This window comes from Gastrolobium bilobum, unplaced genomic scaffold (assembly GCF_033153095.1).
Source record: "Gastrolobium bilobum isolate Gb01-03AN ecotype WA unplaced genomic scaffold, APGP_CSIRO_Gbil_v1 utg8480, whole genome shotgun sequence".
Taxonomy (NCBI): domain Eukaryota; kingdom Viridiplantae; phylum Streptophyta; class Magnoliopsida; order Fabales; family Fabaceae; genus Gastrolobium; species Gastrolobium bilobum.
Window position 1 is genome coordinate 547,424 of NW_026899605.1, and position 19,747 is coordinate 567,170.

General features: G+C 36.3%; 3 protein-coding genes across 4 annotated transcripts; 1 reads left to right on the forward strand and 2 right to left on the reverse strand.

Moving 5' to 3' along the window:
• Positions 1 to 751: 751 nt before the first annotated feature.
• On the reverse strand, positions 752 to 4,553 carry LOC133291890 (E3 ubiquitin-protein ligase At1g63170-like). Its single transcript, XM_061490244.1, has 5 exons — positions 4,335 to 4,553; positions 3,603 to 4,217; positions 2,440 to 2,565; positions 2,071 to 2,356; positions 752 to 1,189 (listed from the first exon to the last, which is right to left on the reverse strand). Exons 2-5 carry the CDS (start codon positions 4,181 to 4,183, stop codon positions 989 to 991), a joined length of 1,194 nt encoding a protein of 397 aa, XP_061346228.1. The 5' UTR covers positions 4,184 to 4,217; positions 4,335 to 4,553; the 3' UTR covers positions 752 to 988.
• A 3,310-nt stretch (positions 4,554 to 7,863) lies between these two features.
• On the forward strand, positions 7,864 to 10,629 carry LOC133291939 (serine/threonine protein phosphatase 2A 57 kDa regulatory subunit B' kappa isoform-like). Of its 2 annotated transcripts, XM_061490295.1 has the most exons (3): positions 8,001 to 8,059; positions 8,090 to 9,173; positions 10,194 to 10,629. In XM_061490295.1, the coding sequence occupies exons 1-3, from the start codon at positions 8,001 to 8,003 to the stop codon at positions 10,530 to 10,532; spliced, it is 1,482 nt and encodes a 493-aa protein (XP_061346279.1). In that variant the 3' UTR covers positions 10,533 to 10,629. The 2 variants fall into 2 exon arrangements, with proteins under 2 accessions (XP_061346280.1, XP_061346279.1); XM_061490296.1 differs by having other exon boundaries at positions 7,864 to 9,173.
• Positions 10,630 to 13,940: 3,311 nt separating this feature from the next.
• Positions 13,941 to 18,429, reverse strand: LOC133291940 (cyclin-A2-2-like). The gene is made up of 11 exons (XM_061490297.1): positions 18,142 to 18,429; positions 17,643 to 17,922; positions 17,082 to 17,209; positions 16,600 to 16,692; positions 16,180 to 16,313; positions 15,140 to 15,215; positions 14,980 to 15,056; positions 14,848 to 14,881; positions 14,599 to 14,748; positions 14,372 to 14,506; positions 13,941 to 14,003 (listed from the first exon to the last, which is right to left on the reverse strand). Exons 1-11 carry the CDS (start codon positions 18,427 to 18,429, stop codon positions 13,941 to 13,943), a joined length of 1,458 nt encoding a protein of 485 aa, XP_061346281.1.
• Positions 18,430 to 19,747: the final 1,318 nt, after the last annotated feature.

The following is a 19,747-nucleotide window of genomic DNA, read 5'->3' on the forward strand; positions in this document are numbered from 1 at the left end:
TATCCATAGGTTAAAACATTTAAGTCATCTGCTAAAAAAAAATAAGTCCGATTTCAAAAAAAAAATTGGTAAAAAAAAAAAGTTTCTTTTTGATGTGATACACTCTCTTTTTTTTTTAAATGTCTTTTGTTGAGATGTATAGTCCCACATTGGTTGAATGTGCAACTAATGTGGAGTTTATAAGGCCTTGGGCACTCCCACCCTTTGAGCTAGCTTTTGGAGTGGTGTATCCCAAGGTTCTTTACATGGTATCAGAGTCTCGCCGCCCCCCACTTTCTCTCGTGGAGTTTCTTAGCACAGGTAGGCTAGGCCTGTTGCATTGCCCACTCTTCAAGCCTAAAGAGCTCTTGTGTGAAGGAGCGTGTTGAGGTAATACATCCCAAGTTTACATCTTTCGAATAAATGTTTGTATTATAGATTGAGATTATTTTATTATGAGCTGTAGTTTCTCCATTAAAGTTTCAGGAATTCAACTTTTTAATGAAACAATCACACTTCGTAATATGATAATCATAATTTTGTTAATAATTCGTATTATAAAATATATTAGTAATAAAATAGCAACATATCATTGCACAGTATGTACGAAAGAAAAGTGACTTCACTTTGTGAGTAATGTTCTTCTCGCAGAAAAATATCCTTCAGAGGTCTCTCTTTTTTATCCCTTACTCTCCATTTTTTTCTCCCATCGAAGTTCTCCTTGAACTTTGAGAGCTAAGAGAAACAAAACTTCTGTGCAACTATAATTCCCATTCACTTACAATTCCTGTAACAGTGTCAGCTATATGATAAGTAGAATACAGAAAGCCATTGCCACGAATGAACCAACTTAAGTTCCACCAAGAAAATGAAAACGTATATATGAACAAAAATGAAATGGAATGAATGAACTCAGAATCAGACATCCATCCAAGGAAAAGAGTAGGCAGCATAGGAGACGCTTTACAAAACTACAAAGTATGTATATGACTATATGTATATAACTAGATTAGGATGAGGTACTGGCTAGGCCATTATCAACCCCCGAGACTGATCCTGTTACATTCTCACCCACTTCACTCTTGCAAAGCGGGCATAATGCATTCATCTTCAACCACTTGTCTACGCAGTCTTTGTGGAAAAGATGAGAACAAGGCAACTCTCTCAGCTCATCGTTATTTTCATACTTCGCCAGGCAGATGCAGCAAACCTGCAGACAACCATAGAAAGTACAACCATACCACAGTCACGGCAAGTAGACTAACTCATCCAACACAAAAAAGAATCGAAAGTCATCACCAAAAAAAAAAGAAAAAAAGAATTGAGTCCTGATACAAGAAGAAAGGCATACAGTGACGTAGGATTTTTAAGAGACAAATTCAGAAAAACTTGAAAATTAGGAGTCTATTTCAACAAACAGCTGAAATAGCAAGCAAACAGGGCTTTCAAAATTGCAATAACCATAGCACTAATGCACACAAGAGAGAAACAATAGCAGACAATATCCAATGAATGCTTGAATTCAAAAGTGATAGAAGATTAGATAGGCAAAACTAATCCAGGACAAAAGAGAATGATATAGGTAGGAAAATAAATGGGCCTCCCCATTTTGATTCAATTTACATGATGAAACTGCATAGTAACCCATGAACCACAAAACCTGCTGTCATTCCAGAATATCGAATGATTACAGAAACTAAGCAGGTGATTGTAGATTTTTCGCTCTGCAATTATCAAAAGTTGATGACAACAGCACTAACACCAAAGCAAACGCTCGTTACCTGATAGATGGGCATATGTGACAAAAAATTTCTTAAGATTCTATGATCAGAAAAAAGTTTTTCAGAGACAACAGTTACCCAGTCTCTTCAAGGAACAACATAATGAATTAGAACAGGCTTACAAACTATAACCTACAAGCCTAAAATTGTTCACTCCATAGACCAAGCCAAAGAATCAGAAGTTTGATCAGATGCATGGTTTTTCATACACAAATTTACAAAGTGTGATTAGACAAATAATGCTAGGAGTTAGGATGTTATAAAGTTTTACTGAAAAATCCTGGATAAATAAAGATCAGGTTCTACTTACTGCATCTTCTCCAGAGACCATTCGTTCCTTTTCAGTTCCTGCAGCTACAATTCCACCTTCACCAACGGCTGAGTTGCTTTCATCCCTGCTTTTATTTTTCTTCACTTTGAACTTGTAAGTCGGCAGAGCATTGATAGAGTCAGAGGTTGCACCTTGGGTTTGTGTCAGATTCTCTCTAACCCCGAGGATGGAAATTATACAAGGCAGACAGCAGCAGATTGTGGCACATAGAATGAAGGGCATAGCATAACAGATGCAGTTGAAAGTAAGAAACACTACACATAACCTGCCAAGCAAAAGGAAGCAGATATAATCTGGAGTCTCTGAAAAATCAGAAGATTAAATGTAAGAGCTGCTGAAAGGCTATACCTGTACAAGTTAGGAGCTTCATCGGCAGATGAATGTCCTCCAAATATCCATACATTTCCAACAACAAACCATATAGCAAAAAAGCAATCTATGGCAATTTTCAAGTATTCCGCAAGTAGCTTCAGTCTGCTTTTTAAGTGTAGGCAAGGGCTTAGCAACTTCATAAACTACTCACAAATGGAGTTATAACCATTGATGATTTAACAATAAATTTTCAAAAATGAATGAATAAACAGGGAAATTCAAGAAACAACCTTGACTTTTTTCTCAATTATTACAGATAGGTTCTCAAATCTCCTGAATTCTTTAGGCTAAGACAGTATCGTTTCTTCTCAAGAATACCCTTAACATACAAGCACTCTCCATTAAATCCCGACTAGCGAGGGTGGGGGCTCTTACCATACAACCAAAAAAAAGAAATACAAATTTCAAATTTTTGAATGTACAATAACATTGATGCGATGCAAAATAGCACCAACAAGACCTTATTCTCATCACATGTTACCAGTACACTAAATGCTGATGGTAAATTGATATACCATTTCCCATTCAAACAGAGACAATGATTGTACTGAAGGATCAAATAACAAGCTCAAAGTAATCCACCATTATCATAGTTTGATTAGTTAGAAAAGGGAAGCACCCCGAGAGAAAGACATGGACTCAAGGAAAGAACATTTTGTTACATAGCTATATATTTGCTCATACAGAAGAGGGAGGGAAGGAAATAATGTCCAAATCAGAAACCCTACCAGGCCAAAAGCTAAAACTTGTGGACTAAAATGTTCAAATTCAGAATAGATCCTAGGCTCTCAAACCCATCTTCAACAATAGTAAAGAGGATTAAACAACTATTGAGCTCTATTGTGAACTGAACACCAGAGCTTTCATCCTTTTCAGTGTTTGTTATGGAGAAAGCAACTTTGGAGACACAGGAAAACCAAGCTCTGTGAAGGCCCTAGTTTAAATAAGACACAGAAAAATAGCAACTAACGAAACATTTTAGGGAATGATAATCTCATGTATTATTTAATATGACCACGTAATGTGAGACAATCACAATCTTAACAATTTATGAACAAATCAACGGACAAGATCCATTCCCAAATATTAATTTAAGCATAAGCAATTAACAATGACAATAGCAATTGGCAATTGAATACCTCCTATTCATCAACCATGAATCTCGATTGCTTCTAGATGATGGAACATTTTCTCCTCCTCCTCCGTTTGTCCCTGAAGGAGAGGTTTGAGATGATGAATCTTGCTCTCGAACACGGTTATTTCGATTGTGATAATATCGCCAAGCGAGTAAAGGAAGGGTAGCAACACATCCAGATGCATAACCGACAATCCATGCAAACAAAGGGGTACGAGGATGCTCATGCTCATGCCTTGACAAAGACAAAACAACAACAGACGCAACAACCTGGCTTACTGTGAGGATTACCTCAATACATATCCATAACCCTGAATTCAATACACTATTATTATTATTACTACTACTACTACTAATACTACTACGCCTACGTGTCCTAGAATTCGATCCATTCGAACCACCACCACCACCACCACCAGGTACACCAAAATCTATGCTATTAACACGTGTATTGTCATGAGTAGAGGTAGAAGTGGAAGCTGAAGCTGAAGCTGAAGCATCGGGAATCGCACCCGTTATGTCAATGACATGCGACATCAGCAACGGGTAAGTTTCAGGTGGACCTTCAATAACGACGTCGTCCATCTAAGTTCACCACCAAAGGAAGCATAGCATTGAGCTGATAAACATTACAAAATCAAAAATTACAGTGATGCCATTTTTGGTTGTTTCTGAGAATAATTATACAATGTTTGAAAAAGGAGGAAGGGAAAAGGAATAAAGAGGTTGGTTATACCTGAAGTGATTATTGATTTGCGAAAGAAACACGTTAGTTAATTAAATGACGGAAAGTGTTGAATGATATTCAAAAACGATCCGGCACTCAAAGAATCCCAATCGAAACGACAGAGAAGACGGAAACGGCAACGATGACGGTTGGGAAGGAAGTGGGGCCCCTCTATGTATGACGGAGAAGGCAAAGATCGTTTAGCGTCACCACTCACCACTCAATAAACCTTTTGAAAGCCAGTACCACCGTCTCACACAGTAGCCTCATAGATTATTCCCAAATCATAAAATCTTTCCCTTTTCTTTTCTTTATTTATTTATTTATTTAGAATTTGGTCATTTTAAATGATATAAGTTATGTCATATTAGGAGAGAGATAGACACAGAAAAATAGAAATCATGGAAAAGAGAAAGTGAGTGATTTTTTTAATTTAAAATTTAAATAATTTTTTTTCTGTGTGTCTGTCTCTCTCTTAAAAGGACGGAGTGTTATGTCATTTAAAATGACAAATATTTTTCCCATTTATTTATTATGTTTTCTTTTATTTAGTTTTGTTTATTGAAAACGGGAGTCCAAAACGGGTTTAGTTTAAGGATTGGTCGGCCCAGCTTGGAGCAGGCCGCGCCGGTAAGTTCAGTGGGTTTCGAATATTGAGTCTCATCGCCCAAAAGCCCTTTATTTCAGTTTGGGTTAAAGACAAATTTTGTAAGAGCCGGCTTAGTACTGAAGGAAATGAAAAGGTTATTAGTTGATATTATTTAAAGTTTTATAATAGTTATATTATAGGAAAAGTAATTGTGTAATCTTATAGAGATTCATTTTGCGTGCCGTAATTTCTTTTTTCTTCAAAAAGTGTGGATCCCACAAAATGTTGTGTGTGTAGAAAAATTTGTTGTGTCATGTTAAATGACAATTACAAACTCCTATTATTTATAAGTATTTTTTTTAATAAAGTGTTATTCTTGATGATTATTAGGATAAAAGTGACTTAGATTGAGTTGAATTAGGTTAATGAATCAATGTCAAATCTTAACGCATAAATCTTATAATTTGGGTCATTTTTGTATCAAAATATTATTTATCAATAGATAAATAGAGTTTAAAGACTGTTAGAAACAAGAAATGGAAATAGCCATCACTTAATTGGAGTAAAATAGTTGTAATTGTTCGAAAGTGAACACCAATGTCAAGTTAAGGAGCTGGTAATTGTATCTACTAAGCTAATGAAAAGAATGACTGGCAATGAAAAGATTAACATTCAAGGTAAAGCCCAATGGAAAAACTCAAAGGAGGTGTGTATGTGTGTTTACGGGAATGGTGAGTGCTCCGAAACACAATGTGGGTGATTTGGCCCCTTTAGAAGTATTGTTCGAGTGTTTATACTGCTCCCTAGATAGTAATTTGGGGGAGGGGGGAGGAGTGGTCCTAGAGTGCGGCAAGTGATGATTGCGGGTGAAGAAATGGGCTACAGGATCATGGGTCACACACCTCACGTCCGGGGTTGGTGGGCTCATGTCTTAGACGGTTAGATCGTGGGAAGTCTAAATCAGCCTTATGCGAGCTAAAGAGTTGGAGTCATCCCGAAATAATAACAAAGATAATAAATGTGTATACTACTTTTATGGATTTAGACACTCAAATTTTCTTTCCTTTCACTCGAATAAATTGTAATTATTACTTGAACTTATGACATCTTTTTAAAATTAGTTTCATACTAATTACTAGCCTGTACTTAATTGTTAAAAAGACATAATAAATACATGAGAGAATCAAACTTAATAACAGAAGCATATATAATACAAATAAATAAATAAAATTATTAGTATTGGTATACTGAATTGGTATAGTGATAAGAGATTTAGGTAGCTTATATTAAGTTATGCATTCAATTTCTACTTGTATAATATATATGAGCTTATCGTTTCTCAAGCTGCTTGAGATAATCTTATCTCCGACTAGTAAATCATAACCGTACAAAGATGGATCAATAGAGATAAAAGAAGAGAGAGAAAAAGAGAATCATAACTATTTAAAGATGAATCAATTAATATAAGAAAATAAATAAATAAAACGACGTAATTTTAAGATAGCCGAAGATAAACTTATCTCAATCTGCTTGAGAAATGTTTTTCCCAATATATATATATATATATATATATATATATATATATATATTAGCATTTGATTAAACTGTTTAAATATATTTGAACGAATAATTATTATCTGTTAATACCCAAAATTCTTAAAAATACATACTATCTATCGGTAATTTAATAATTTTCGGATCTGTGTAACGAATTACCCAACTCCTTTAAAAAATACAGGCGTAATGCATCTGCACAGACACGCGTATGAAGCTGTCATGTCCATAGTTTTACAGGCTTACTTTACTGTCCTGACATTTTCCTTTATTACATACGCTCCGTTACACGAGTTTTCTGTCCAAAATCCACTCCTTCCGCAAATGCATCTCAAAATAAAATAAAATAAAACACAATATTATGGTAAGTCCACCGTGCCAATTAAATATAGATATTATTGTTTCTTATTTTGTAATAAATAAAATTTATTTTCTACGCATATAAATATATATGGGCCACATGTTTATTTATTTATTTATTTTTTTGGAGTTACCCCACCCTAATTACCTCTTTGAGACGAGTTGGCTCCCTCCGGTATCCCCACAAGCTTCGACTCTTTGAGCCGGCTATGGGACTAATCCGGAGTGCGGGGTCAGTGATGGCTAAAGGTTCAGCCCCCTCCCCAAGAATGCATTCAGCGAGAATCGAACACATGTCCAACCCTACTAACTCAGCGCCAAGGAACCAACTGAACTGCATCTATTGAGTATTTTTTTATCTTCTCCTCATATGAAATACAGATATTTTAATATGTGTATATAAAATAAAATTATCATGTATAAAACATTATTCCCTTAAATATATCATATATGCCAATACAATGTAATAAGTGCCATTATCACTATTTGATTATTTTATCCACAGACAAGGGAAAAGAAGTTAAAACCGGCACATTGCCTCATTGTACTTTTTTTCTCTTTTGTTTATTTTTTAGTTCCATGGAGTTGGATTGGATCACATTATTCATTAACAACACGAAGAAACAGCTCAGACTCAGAGGGTTTCATTGCCCAAAATCACACCGGAAAACTTCCTGATCTGCAAATATCACATTCCCTCTTTTTTTGATTTGCGCAACCCTCTCTTTTCTAATAAATTCAACCACAATTTCCTTTTCTCTTTTCTTTATTCCCGAGAAAAATCAGAAATGGCGGGTTTTTAATGTTAATTACTCTCTACCCTTTTTGTAATGCATTTGCATTTTCTCTTTCCCTTTCTCTTCCTCTTTTGGCTGTCACCCACAATCTTAAAGATTTGATTTTTCACCAATGAGTGCTGCAAAATCGCAAATTTCCCTCGTCCCATTTAAAATCTCCATCTCAATCTCATGCGGTTTCTCTCACATTGCTGGGAATTTTCGCTTGCTTCCATGACTGAGATCTAGGGTTTCTCATCCTGTTTCTTCCTCATTGTTCCCTTTCAATGCTCTTGTAGAAGAAGAAATCAACGTTTTTTGGGTTACATTGATTTTGTTCTTTCATGGGTTCCATCTAAAGCTTCGAAATTTATCGCTTTCAGCTACTGGGTCGCCATGCTCAAGCAATTCCTCAGTAAACTTCCTCGCAAGACATCGAAACCCGACTCGGACGAGTCATGCCGCGGTGACTCGTCACGCTCGAGCTCCTCCCGGGAGGATTCGCCGCGCGCCGCCGGTAGAAACAACCGGTCAAATGCCGGCAGCTCCTCGGGTCGAACCAACTCCGCGAAACGAACTTCCTCGTCGGCGGTTTTTCCGGCGAGCACCGTGTCATTGATTGAACCGTTGGTGCCGTTCAAGGATGTTCCGAGCTCGGAGAAGATGAACCTGTTTATGAGCAAGTTGAGCCTTTGTTGCGTCACGTTCGATTTCACTGACCCCGGTAAGGATACGGTGGAGAAAGATGTGAAGAGGCGAACTTTGGTTGAACTTGTTGATTTTGTGGCTTCTGCTGGGTCCGTAAGGTTTGGTGAACCTGCAATTCTTGCTATGTGTAAAATGTGTGCTATTAATCTATTTCGAGTTTTCCCGCCAAATTATGGGTCGAACCGTGGTGGTGAGAATGATGATGATGAGCCAACGTTTGATCCTGCTTGGCCACATTTGCAGCTTGTGTATGAATTGCTGCTTAAATTTATTACTTCTTCGTGCCTTGATGTCAAGGTGGCCAAGAAGTATATCGACCATTCGTTTATTTTAAGGTTGTTGGAGTTGTTTGATTCGGAGGATCCTAGGGAAAGAGACTGCTTGAAGACAATTCTGCATAGGGTTTATGGGAAGTTCATGGTGCATAGACCCTATATTCGAAAATCTATTAACAACTTGTTTTATAGGTTTGTGTTTGAGACTGAGAAACTCAATGGGATTGCTGAGTTATTGGAGATTTATGGGAGCGTAATCAGCGGGTTTGCTTTGCCCTTGAAAGAGGAACACAAAATCTTCTTGTGGAGAGTTTTGATCCCCTTGCACAAGCCAAAATCTATGGGGGTCTACTTCCAGCATTTGTCCTACTGTGTTACGCAGTTTATAGAGAAGGAGCCCAAATTGGGGAGCATTGTGATAAGGGGTTTGTTAAAATATTGGCCAATAACAAATAGTCAGAAAGAGGTAATGTTCCTGGGTGAACTTGAAGAAATTTTGGAAGCAATTAACATGGTAGAGTTCCAGAGGGTCATGGTCCCATTGTTTTGGCGAATTGGATGCTGCATTAACAGTTCGCACTTTCAGGTAGAAATGTACATATTTTATGCACATATAGTGAATCCTTTTAGTAAATCCTCACTATCTACGTAGTGCTATGTTATTTTCTTATAGGAATGAATGAAATCCATGCCCTATAACTATAGCTTGCATGGTGCTCTATGATTTGCTTTTACAGTCATATTTCTGCAGTAGATTATTAAGCAAACTAGCGAAGACCCTCTTATAGTCTCTCTAACATGTAGAGGAGAGCCTCTGCTTTAAATCGGGTGTTCCATGTTTCACACCATATGGGACTTTTGCGCATGTGTCAGTCTCATTGGGTTGGAAACAGCAGTTCATCCACACCAGGGAGATTGAAGCGAGTCCCTTATTTGCTTGGTCTGAGACACAAACTCCCATTTAAATTGAAGGCATTCCCCTCGTAGTAACAGTCTCTTTGCAAAAATACAAAGATAAGGTTACATATAATCGACCCTAACTCCTATGTGCAAATTGGGGAGCCCTGTGAACATGGGTTTGGCCTTGTCCCTCATAGTAACCTGGCTTTTAGGAGTGGGCTCTCCTCAATGTCAGCAGGTATCATAGCCTGGTTTATCCGTCCTTAATGGAATTGATGTAGGACCATGAGTCCCATATATTGGTTGGATGTGAGTCACTAAACTTCCATTTATGCAGAGGTTTTCCTTTACGCCATAATGCTTTGGTTCAGGTTCAAAGTCAAAACTTGTTGCAACTTTTGTTGAGGGATTCTTGTATTTAGGTGCTTCTTTTGATTGCATTAATTTTGGGTCATGGGTTACTGATAGGATGTGAAAGTAGTTTTTCTTGTTTCTTTAAAGCTCAGCTCTCCATATTTTCTTGAAGTATATTTCCAAGTTCCTTGAACCTCCACTTCGGAATGGCAGCTGCCTTTCTTGCCTTTTTTGAATCAATGATTTCATTGCTGCATTTTTTCTCTATCTCAGTTGTTTCGTTCAAAATGCTTGTTGATTGCTAAAACATATGTTTTTTTTTATTATTATTATTGAACATGGATTATTTCAGGTAGCTGAAAGAGCCCATTTCTTATGGAACAACGACCATATAGTGAACTTGATTGCTCACAACCGTCAGGTGATCCTGCCCATCATATATCCAGCTTTAGAGAGGAATTGTCAAAGCCACTGGAACCAGGCAGTGCTCAACTTAACTCATAATGTTAGAAAGATGTTCATGGAGATGGATGAGAAGCTGTTCTTGTCTTGTCATTCTCAGTTTAAGGACGAAGAAGCAATGCTAAGCTCAGCAGCTGAGAAGCGAAAGGAAGCTTGGAAACAACTAGAGCAAGTAGCCAGTCTTCAGCCTGTAATTGGAAATACTGCTGTTTTAGTGTCTCCAATTTGATAACCTGAAAATGTATGTATGTATTATGTATCTCAGACCCCCCCCAATCTTTATCTCTTTCCTCCTCTTATGGTGGAAAACCACAAGAAAAGTGGTAAATGGCTGTTACTGTGAGTAGTTTCTTTTTTGGGTCCTATATATATGCTTTTGATGCTTCTGGCAGCCGGATGTTGTAACTTGTAACATACTTTTGATTGGGAATGTATGGTAGCAATTTACCTCCTCCTTATAAGAGTGATGAGAAGGACCTTGCAGCTGATCAAATCATTTTCTCTCTAAGAAAATCTGCTGCACGCGCCCATACTATGTAACAAGTGAGCTTGGACCTTGGAGAATAACCAAGAAGGATTTGCTATACAGGCATTGCAATTACGGAATTAATTAAATAATTATATAGTACATGGTTACTAGTAATTATTTTTATTTTTACGGGATCAAGGTCGAGTTTTTATTCTTTAAACCTTGTTCTAATGTGTCTGCTACCTCACAATTGTGAGTTAAAAACAAGGTACCCCCCGCCCAACACGGGTTAAAGCACCATTTTAAAATTTTTGAGCAAAAAAATTGCTCAGTTAAAGTTGATTGGATAAGTTTTTCCAAAGTAATGCAGTCAAACATGTCACATATGCTAACGGGACTCGTGCCACGTCAGCACCACATAGGCAGTCTCATTATCGTAAAACTTCGGAAGGTCATAACTTGTGATTCGGGTATCCAAATCAGATGATTTTTTTTTTGATTTCACATAACTTTTCGAGATCTACGCAATGACATCTCATTTAACATATTCTATCTCTCACAAACATAATTTGAAGATCTTTTGAATTTAAACGCGTGATTGTGGTACAATTGTTACCAATTCAAATTATGTTTGTGAGAGATAAAATATGTTAAATGAGATGTCATTGCGTAGATCTCGAAAAGTTATGTGAAATCAAAAAAAAAATTCATCTGATTTGGATACCCGAGTCTCAAGTTATGGTCTTCTGAAGTTTTATGGTAACAAAACTGCCTACATGGCGCTGACGTGGCACGAGTCCCGTCAGTGTCAGTGATGAGACTAGTCCCGTCAGCATATGTGACATGTTTGACTGCATTACTTTGAAAAAAACTTATTCAATCAACTTTAACTGGACAATTCTTTTGCTCAAAAATTTTAAAATGGTGCTTTTCCCACCTAACACGAGCTTATTTATAGTAGGCCCGGAGTTTGTGAGCCCTAACCAAAAAAGAAAAGAAAAAAGAATTGAGAAGTAATTTAAAAAGAAGATAAGAACATAAATAAAAAAAAACTTTTTCATTATTAGAAATGGAGCACCCAGTGAAATATTGGCAGGGAGCTTATTAAAAAGATCCCCCCAACACACACACAAAAGAATCTAAATACGCATTTTGACAGTTGACAATATCTGACTACAGTTGTTGTTATTCGCTTCATTACAACTACACTTCAATTATCTTTTTTTATTGCTTTGTAAAATTGCTGCTTCGAAGATATAAATAACCGTAAAGTGAAAATTTAGGAGTTTCGGAGCCCTGCGATTGATTCATGGGACATTGACCAAACTGACACCCTTTCAATAAAAATTTATCGGATTGTCATGCCAAAATTTTTTTTTGCCAAAATGCCACGTCACAATTCCGCTGGTCTGACAAGCGAGAATGAACTGGACACGTGACAGCGTCTGAATAGTCAACCATTCTAGCTAAGCAGCTCAGCGCGAATGACAGAATACTGACACGTGGCAGAAGTACACAGGCATTCTCTGCACTTGCCTGTACTTCTGCCACGTGTCAACATTCTGTCATTCGCGCTGGGCTGCTTAGCTAGAATGGTTGACCATTCAGACGCTGCCACGTGTCCAGTTCATTTCCGCTTGTCAGACCCGCGAGATTGTGACATGGCATTTTGACAAAAAATAATTCTGACATGACAATCCGATAAATTTTTGCTTAAAAAATTACAATATGGTCTTTGTCCCAAAGTTTCTTTTTCTTTTGGGTCAAAAGAAAAGGCTGGACTTACAATAGTTCCTTGGTCCCGGTACATTTTTTTCTTTTCTCTTTTTCTTCCCACTCGAACTGGGTAGGTCTCAATTCCTGGAAAGATTTTTCTTTTTTTAACACAGCTTTCTTTATGGCTCTTTGATCGATCGGGATTTTTTGAGATTTTAATTTATTAATATGGTATTTGATTCATAATATTTATCAATGGAGGTCATTTAGTGAAGCGAGAGAGACCCAGTGTCACTGAGTGCTGTGACTCTCCCTTTGTGTCACTCACACATTTTTTTTTTTTTCAATTGAGTTACGTCCCCTCTCCTGGAGCACTTATAGGATTGTGCTAAATGAAGAGATAAAATTTGTTTGTGAAAGATAAAATATGTCAAATAAAATGTCATTGCGTAGATCTCAAAAAGTTATGTAAAATTTAAAAAAAAAATCATCTGATTTGGATACCCGAGTCAAAAGTTATGACTTTTCGAAGTTTTACAATAACGAGATTAATGAGATTGTGCCACAATTCTATGAGTGTCCCAGGAGAAGGGTCGTCACTCAATTAAAAAAATATAAAAAAATAAAAGAATGTGTGAGTGACGCGTGGGGGAGAGTTGAGGCACTCAGTACCATTGGTCCCCTCGCATCACTCAATGACCCCTATTAATAAATACCGTGAATTAAATACCAGTTTAAAAAATTAATGGGATAAAAACCTCATATGGGTGAAAGAGCCCTTTCTTTATAGCAGTCAACATGTATTACATTTTTTACTTTACACAATTGGTTCAAAGTTCAATACTTCAAGATTGAAATTAAACGACAAGATAATTACTATTATTTATATATAGAGTGCATGGTTTAAGCATCTCCATGTGGAGGAATTCAAACTAAGATAGAGTATTTGTATAACCAATCCTGAACATCTATGACAAAATTTTGCCATTCACGTTAAATCCTTTTGAAGCTTGCCTAGAGTTTATGAATTATCACTCATTGCAGCAAATGGAAAAGTGCATGTTGTAAAAGACTAGAAGAAATAAAAATCAACTGTATGTAATTTTTATTACACACTAACGTTTCGGTACAGAAGTAATCTTAAAAACAGCTACATGGCTTTGTTGCATTATTGGCAACCTTAGTACTTCAACTCACTGCCATCATGTAACAATCTCACGTTACAAGGAGATCTGGACGAACCAGAATTTTTTTTTTTGCAAATAGGACGAACCAGAATTTGATACCATCTTACCCGTTACCACTCCCAATTAAACCCTAAACCATCTTACATGTTATAAGTGGGGATTAATAACAAAATTTAAAAGGTAAAATATATCACAACCGATGATAATATTACGATCACTGTACCAGAAATTCCGAAGTCATCCTTAGTCTTTAGAGATGCTTAATTTACACTTGAACCTGGAAGAGTGACTGCACAGGTTTTGGAGACAGCTTTGCCACACAATTGAACTGTCACAGGAAGCAAGAGTCACTGTCAAGTAATTATCTCAAGACCTTTTTCAGTAAAGCTAAGGACAGGCACATTATTTTGCCGGTTCATATACTTTAATCCGATGGAAAATAGGTTAAAGAAAGCTGAATTGGAAATCCTTCAATACCCCGTTTTCTAAAGAATTATACAATTACAAATATTCCAAATTGGACACGTTTTATATTTACAAAAAGGGGCCCCGGAAAAAACGTTCTTCTGAAGCGTATAATAATATTATGTATGTTTAGTGATATATAGTGATTCTGGTGTGTGACTAGAGGAGTTAAAAACTTAGTCAAACTGAAAAAAGAATAAGAGCTCGTAATATTATGTGCCCATTTCTAACCTTCTCTTGTTTATATTTCTCACGTATAGCATTCAGGGGACACCCTTTGGTATTAAGTTGCAGATCTTTCAGCGCTAAAACAACAGTTTTGAGCTCTGAAGCTTTGTAGTTTGTATAGTGCTCCAGAGTTGGATTCTGCAAATAAATACACGTGACTTTTTTAAATTTATTTACGTCTAAACAGGGGTGAATAGTCAACTTGAAATTAGGTAGTAAACAGTTCATACCCATGGATGTTCTGACTGGTTGAGGGTCCATCTGGCAAGGAATAGAGCAGATGCAGCTATAAGAGAAGGTAGAAACTGCAAGAATCTGTATTCAACAAGAGTAAGCTCCGCTAAATAATTTGCCAGGAATTCCAGTTCAACACGAGGAACCTGTATAAAAGGATAAAGTTGACCAAATTGATTTGCATTGTTCCTCTCAGCATAATAGAATCCCTTCTGAAGTTAAATTGTGGATAACAACTATAGTACCTTGTAAGAACATTGTGCTGCTTGGATGAATCTCCTGAAGGCCAAGATAAGGTGAAGGTCGTCATAGTTCAATGAAGTTTTAACTAAGTGGCATTTCCCAACAAAACGTGGATATAAATATGTAGTACATACCTGAGAAATGTTTTGGTTGTGGGAACAGATAATTGAAAACGCAAAAGGTTTAGTACTTCACGTTCCATTTTCAATACCTGTCAAATGCACTGATTAGGTATTTTATACATCAGTCATCATGAATACTACTTGAAAAAAGCTATACAACCAAATACTATACCTCTTCTTTTGTGTATGTATTATCTGTGATGAAGCAAAATTCCTCCACTTGAGGAGCACAAATCTCTTCGTACTTTCTTAAAGACATGAAAGAAAAGAAACGTCTTAGACCGAATGATATAGAAAAAAATAGATATGATATTTTACATTGTCACTTATCAGCATCCCCAAATGCATCAAAGATCAAGGTTTTCGTGAATAAAATTAGAAGTTTATTATAGATTTATTAATGTCCAAAGAAAGTTTCATTACTAGCTTGTTACAAAACAAGATAGAGTACAAAAGGACAAATTCCATCGCACAAGGTTCCCCAACTTTATAAAGCTAGGGGAGAGGGTCAAATTATACACAATTTTACTCTTACAGTTTTACAAAGAGACTATTTTTTAAATTCAAATCCATGACCTTTCGATCACAAATGAGCAATTTTACCACTGCTCAAAGGCTTGTAAAAATATAAAGAAAATAATGAGAACAAAATTATATTATGAAAAATATGTAAAATTATCAACCCATACAACTCCAAGAACAAGTAAAAAGCCATTGGGATTGGTTTAGTAGTGAGGGGATTGGGTGGTTTGCATGAAGTCATAAGTTCGAATCTTAGTGCCACCATTGTATCATTCAAAACAAAAAGAACAACGATTAAAATAAGGGAAAATATACTCTTATGTTGTAGGAGAGAAAAATTCTCTCCTACACATACATCGATTTCCGTGTTACTTTTTTATTCTTTTATTCTTTTATTCTTTTTCTATAGTGGGTGGATCCCACACATGATTATCTCTATTGTATAAGAGAGTTCTCTCCTATTGCATGAGATTAATAAAGCCCTTAAAATAAATATATAAGGGACAATGAAAAATAATAACAATCATCACCATACTAGACAGAGGATGATAAACCGATTGTCATTATCAACTATTATTTTGAAAGCATTGATGCCCTCCCTAGTTCAGAGTTCAAAGAGAAGCATCAAGAAGTCTTTGAGCTTGGGGAATTTGCATCTTAATCAGGACCGTTACAAAGTATGGTACTTACGATGCAATCAGCATGCAAGTAACACCAAGCAACTGGAGCCTTTGTTTCTGAATCAAACTTGTTGAGAGAAACCGATCAATGAGGTTCACTGTCAGGTAAAGAGTGTTTGGAACCAACTTATATTCCTCAGAAACCTGAAAGAGGATACAGGAAACCTTCAGCAAACCCACAACCAAAACTTGATGGCCAACTCAATAAGCAGTAATTTGAGATTGTGCATTTCAAACATGACTATAGCAGGAACCTGATAATGAGCTATACATATTCAGCTCATTGTCAGTATCCTATCATTCAATGATTCAACTACGTTTCGATTCAAAGGCAGTAGATGAGAATTCAATGAAAAGATTATAGCGACGAAAAGGAAAAGCTAAAATGTCCTCAGGTATAGAAATGTACATAATGCCAGTCCAGACTAACCTCCACAAGCCAATCAATCAGAATTCCGCGCATGCTTGGAGTAGTATCTTGCTGCAACTTATCCATGTAGTTGGTTAATGGTCTCCTATCAAGCTGGAGAGATTTCACCAAAACTTACCATCAACTTTTTTTAGTGAACCTAACTATGCTTCTCTTTACTTAGCACTAAAATAGTATTACTTTGTAAAGTTTTTTTATGCAGCAATATTGGTATTATAATCATATTATATTGTTACTAAACAAAATCTCTCTGCTATCCAAGAATACTTGATTACACTACAGCGGATGCTATACACTGAAAGAATCTTATTATAATTTTATAATGTAGTCAAACCGGGACAATAGCAGACATAGCAGAAGCAGTTGAGGTTTACCTCATAACATTGTTTAACAGAAGCAACTGAAATTGTCACCAGTCACATAAACAAATACAATAGTAGCAACTCTCGGGAAAAAAAAAAGCACATTACTACATCACAAACCTCTGTGACCCGAATATTGTTGTATATATCAGGGGCATAAGAACTCCAAACTTGAGGATCCTTTAACTCTGAGTCAATGTCCACAATGGCCTTGCAATCTGAGGCTCCTAGCTTCTCACAAGCCATATCTATTTCCGCACAATCCAATCAAGACAACAAAACAGTAATTACGGGATGCTAACTTCTAAGATATTATCTTTCTAGTGAACTTGCGGCATCTAGTAACTTCTTTTTATGTGTTATCAAAAGGGCAATCATATAACATTGTAACTCCATGAACTTGAAAGTTCCCTCTATAATAATAATAGAATTTGCAGTCACCAACTAATAATTATAAGAAATACGGTTCAATTAATTAAGAAATATATAAGCAACAAAACATATTTTTGTTCGTCAGGTAAGAAGCTCAATAACTTCTATGTCCAGTAGCATTTCGTGCTTTGTATGTTCAACCATAGAGTTGCATAAATTTCATCTGTACAATTAGTAATTTAGTATGACGTGTTATATACCTAAAGTCTGTTGCATACTAGTAGTGACATATGAGATTATTTGAAAAACCTTTGCTTGGAGAGCTCAAGTGTTCATCAGATTTTTCGGAGTTTTCCATTGAAAGCTTGGTGTCTGCTGTAACATGTTCTCTTGTGCTATTGGACATACAATGTCCTGCTGGCTCTTCATCCTCCAAAGTTGCTGCAGCAACTGCATCATTTGATTCTACCGTCCTTACGGTGAATAATTCTTCAGCTAACTTTGCTTTAAGATCCTCTTTTGATGACGAAACTTCAATGGAGACACCTGAAGCTAGCTTTGTTTTTTTCTTCTTATTAACTCCTCTTGCCTACGTAATGGATAGTTATATGCAGACGAATTTGCAGCTTAGATAAATTATGAAAATCATTTATCGTGAGGAAATAAATGACAATGAATCAGATGTTTTTGCATTTTAAAATGAGAATAAATCACGGAAACAAAAGTTTACTTCCCTTATTACTAGAATTATAAAATATTGACAGTTTGAAATCTGCATTTGATGACAAAGTGAGTGTTTCATGCTTACCAGAACTTTTGATGCTTTAATAGACTTATCATGTGATTTTGCGCAGATGTTTGTTACATCTGTGAACACTGCCCTTTTCTTAGGCTGAAGAATAGCAGGAACAACCTCAGAATTTTTGTTCTCGGAAGCTGCCCTTTTTGGATTTACTCGAAGTGCGTTTTTTTGTTCATTTTTAAAGGACGGTGGTCTTGAGTAGGGGGGAATCCCTCCCAAGGCTCTAGCCCTTGCTCTAGTGATTCGGAGTGGACGCTCTTCGTCTTTGGCACAAACTGTATTTACTTTATTCATTGTGCGTGCCTCGAAGAAGAGCAACCCAATTGCTTTAAATGAAAATCTTGATCATACCTGTTCTTCAAAGACCAAATTTCCGTAAGATAACAGCAATAATAATAACAGTGCCTGAGATGCAAACAAACCAACAAAACAAAGCCTTGACGCTGCAGTAAAAGAAGAATGGCATGATATATCATATATGTTATGTTCAACAATGGGCTTCATCTTTTTAAATCTTTCCTCTGTCTATCTAATGTATCAATCGCACAGATTAAGGTACTCTTCAAACATCCTGTTCTTGATATTTACTTGTAGGAACAGCTCGGGCATCCCCGATCTCCATACAATTATACCTAATGAAAAGCTTAAAAATGAAAGCTAATTGTATCACATCAACAAGTCCAATTTAAATATATCTTGAAATCATCTTCAATTTAAAAATTTATGTTTTGGACTCGCATATACTCCGACCTGTATCTGACAACTTGTAGGGTGATAACTATCATGGTTACTTATTAGTGGTGAACCAATGCTCTTTAGCAAGGGATAACATCAATGGCTGATAACAGATACCATTATTTTTTTTTTCTGTCTTGAATTTGATTTATCAAGATATATCAGACATTAAGCAAATCATTGAAAACAGAAAATAAAATGAATTGTTTAATTTCCCATGCTTAGTCAAAAGTGAAAGCTCGCAAACAAAATGTATGAAATCAATGCTCGAAAAATCATTTTTACAACCATGATTTTAAGAAAAGTAAGTTATTCACGCTCCAATCCGAACACATTCAAAATTCTCACGAACAACGACCAAGCATTTTCATTTTATTCTGCGTACACTCTAAATTCAACGAGAGAAAAAAAAAAGAATTCACAAAATCCGCATGAAATCCCATGTCCTTAGACTCTCGTTGCTTGAAGCATAAAAGAAAAAAAACGAGCACAATTTATCTAGATACAAAGTAATGCAGCTCAATTCCAGATCTATACACCAACACAAACCAAAGCAAAACATAAAATTAACGCATTCAACATCAGAGGACAACAAAGTAAAGTTCCAGAAAGAAAATAAAAAATAAAAGAAAGAGAGAGAGAGAGAGAGTGAGCTAAGTTTACCTTTGCAATGGCAAGGTCTAGAAGAGAGAGAGAGTGTGGTCCGAAAAAGAGAGGAAATAGAGTGGCTGTTATAAGGGGAGAAGGAGGAGCGTGAGTGAGCGGGATAGAGCCACAGTTCAAACTTCAAAACTTGCAACTCTTCCGAAACGCTATTTCCACTTCCCATTTTGCTATTTCCACCAATGTCTCCACTTAAGACCAATCTTGTAGTTAA

What these genes read in the sequence shown, in the direction of transcription:
- LOC133291939 (XM_061490296.1), top strand. Translation starts at nt 8,001, where the DNA reads ATGCTCAAGCAATTCCTCAGTAAACTTCCTCGCAAGACATCGAAACCC. An exon ending in TTAACAGTTCGCACTTTCAG is followed by an intron (nt 9,174 to 10,193) that starts GTAGAAATGTAC and finishes GGATTATTTCAG; the next exon opens with GTAGCTGAAAGAGCCCATTT.
- LOC133291890 (XM_061490244.1), bottom strand. Translation starts at nt 4,183, where the DNA reads ATGGACGACGTCGTTATTGAAGGTCCACCTGAAACTTACCCGTTGCTG. An exon ending in TCATGGTTGATGAATAGGAG is followed by an intron (nt 2,566 to 3,602) that starts GTATTCAATTGC and finishes CTTAAAAAGCAG; the next exon opens with ACTGAAGCTACTTGCGGAAT. An exon ending in TGGTCTCTGGAGAAGATGCA is followed by an intron (nt 1,190 to 2,070) that starts GTAAGTAGAACC and finishes GGTTGTCTGCAG; the next exon opens with GTTTGCTGCATCTGCCTGGC.
- LOC133291940 (XM_061490297.1), bottom strand. Translation starts at nt 18,429, where the DNA reads ATGAATAAAGTAAATACAGTTTGTGCCAAAGACGAAGAGCGTCCACTC. An exon ending in CTTGAGCTCTCCAAGCAAAG is followed by an intron (nt 17,210 to 17,642) that starts GTTTTTCAAATA and finishes GTGCGGAAATAG; the next exon opens with ATATGGCTTGTGAGAAGCTA. An exon ending in ATACATACACAAAAGAAGAG is followed by an intron (nt 15,057 to 15,139) that starts GTATAGTATTTG and finishes TGCATTTGACAG; the next exon opens with GTATTGAAAATGGAACGTGA.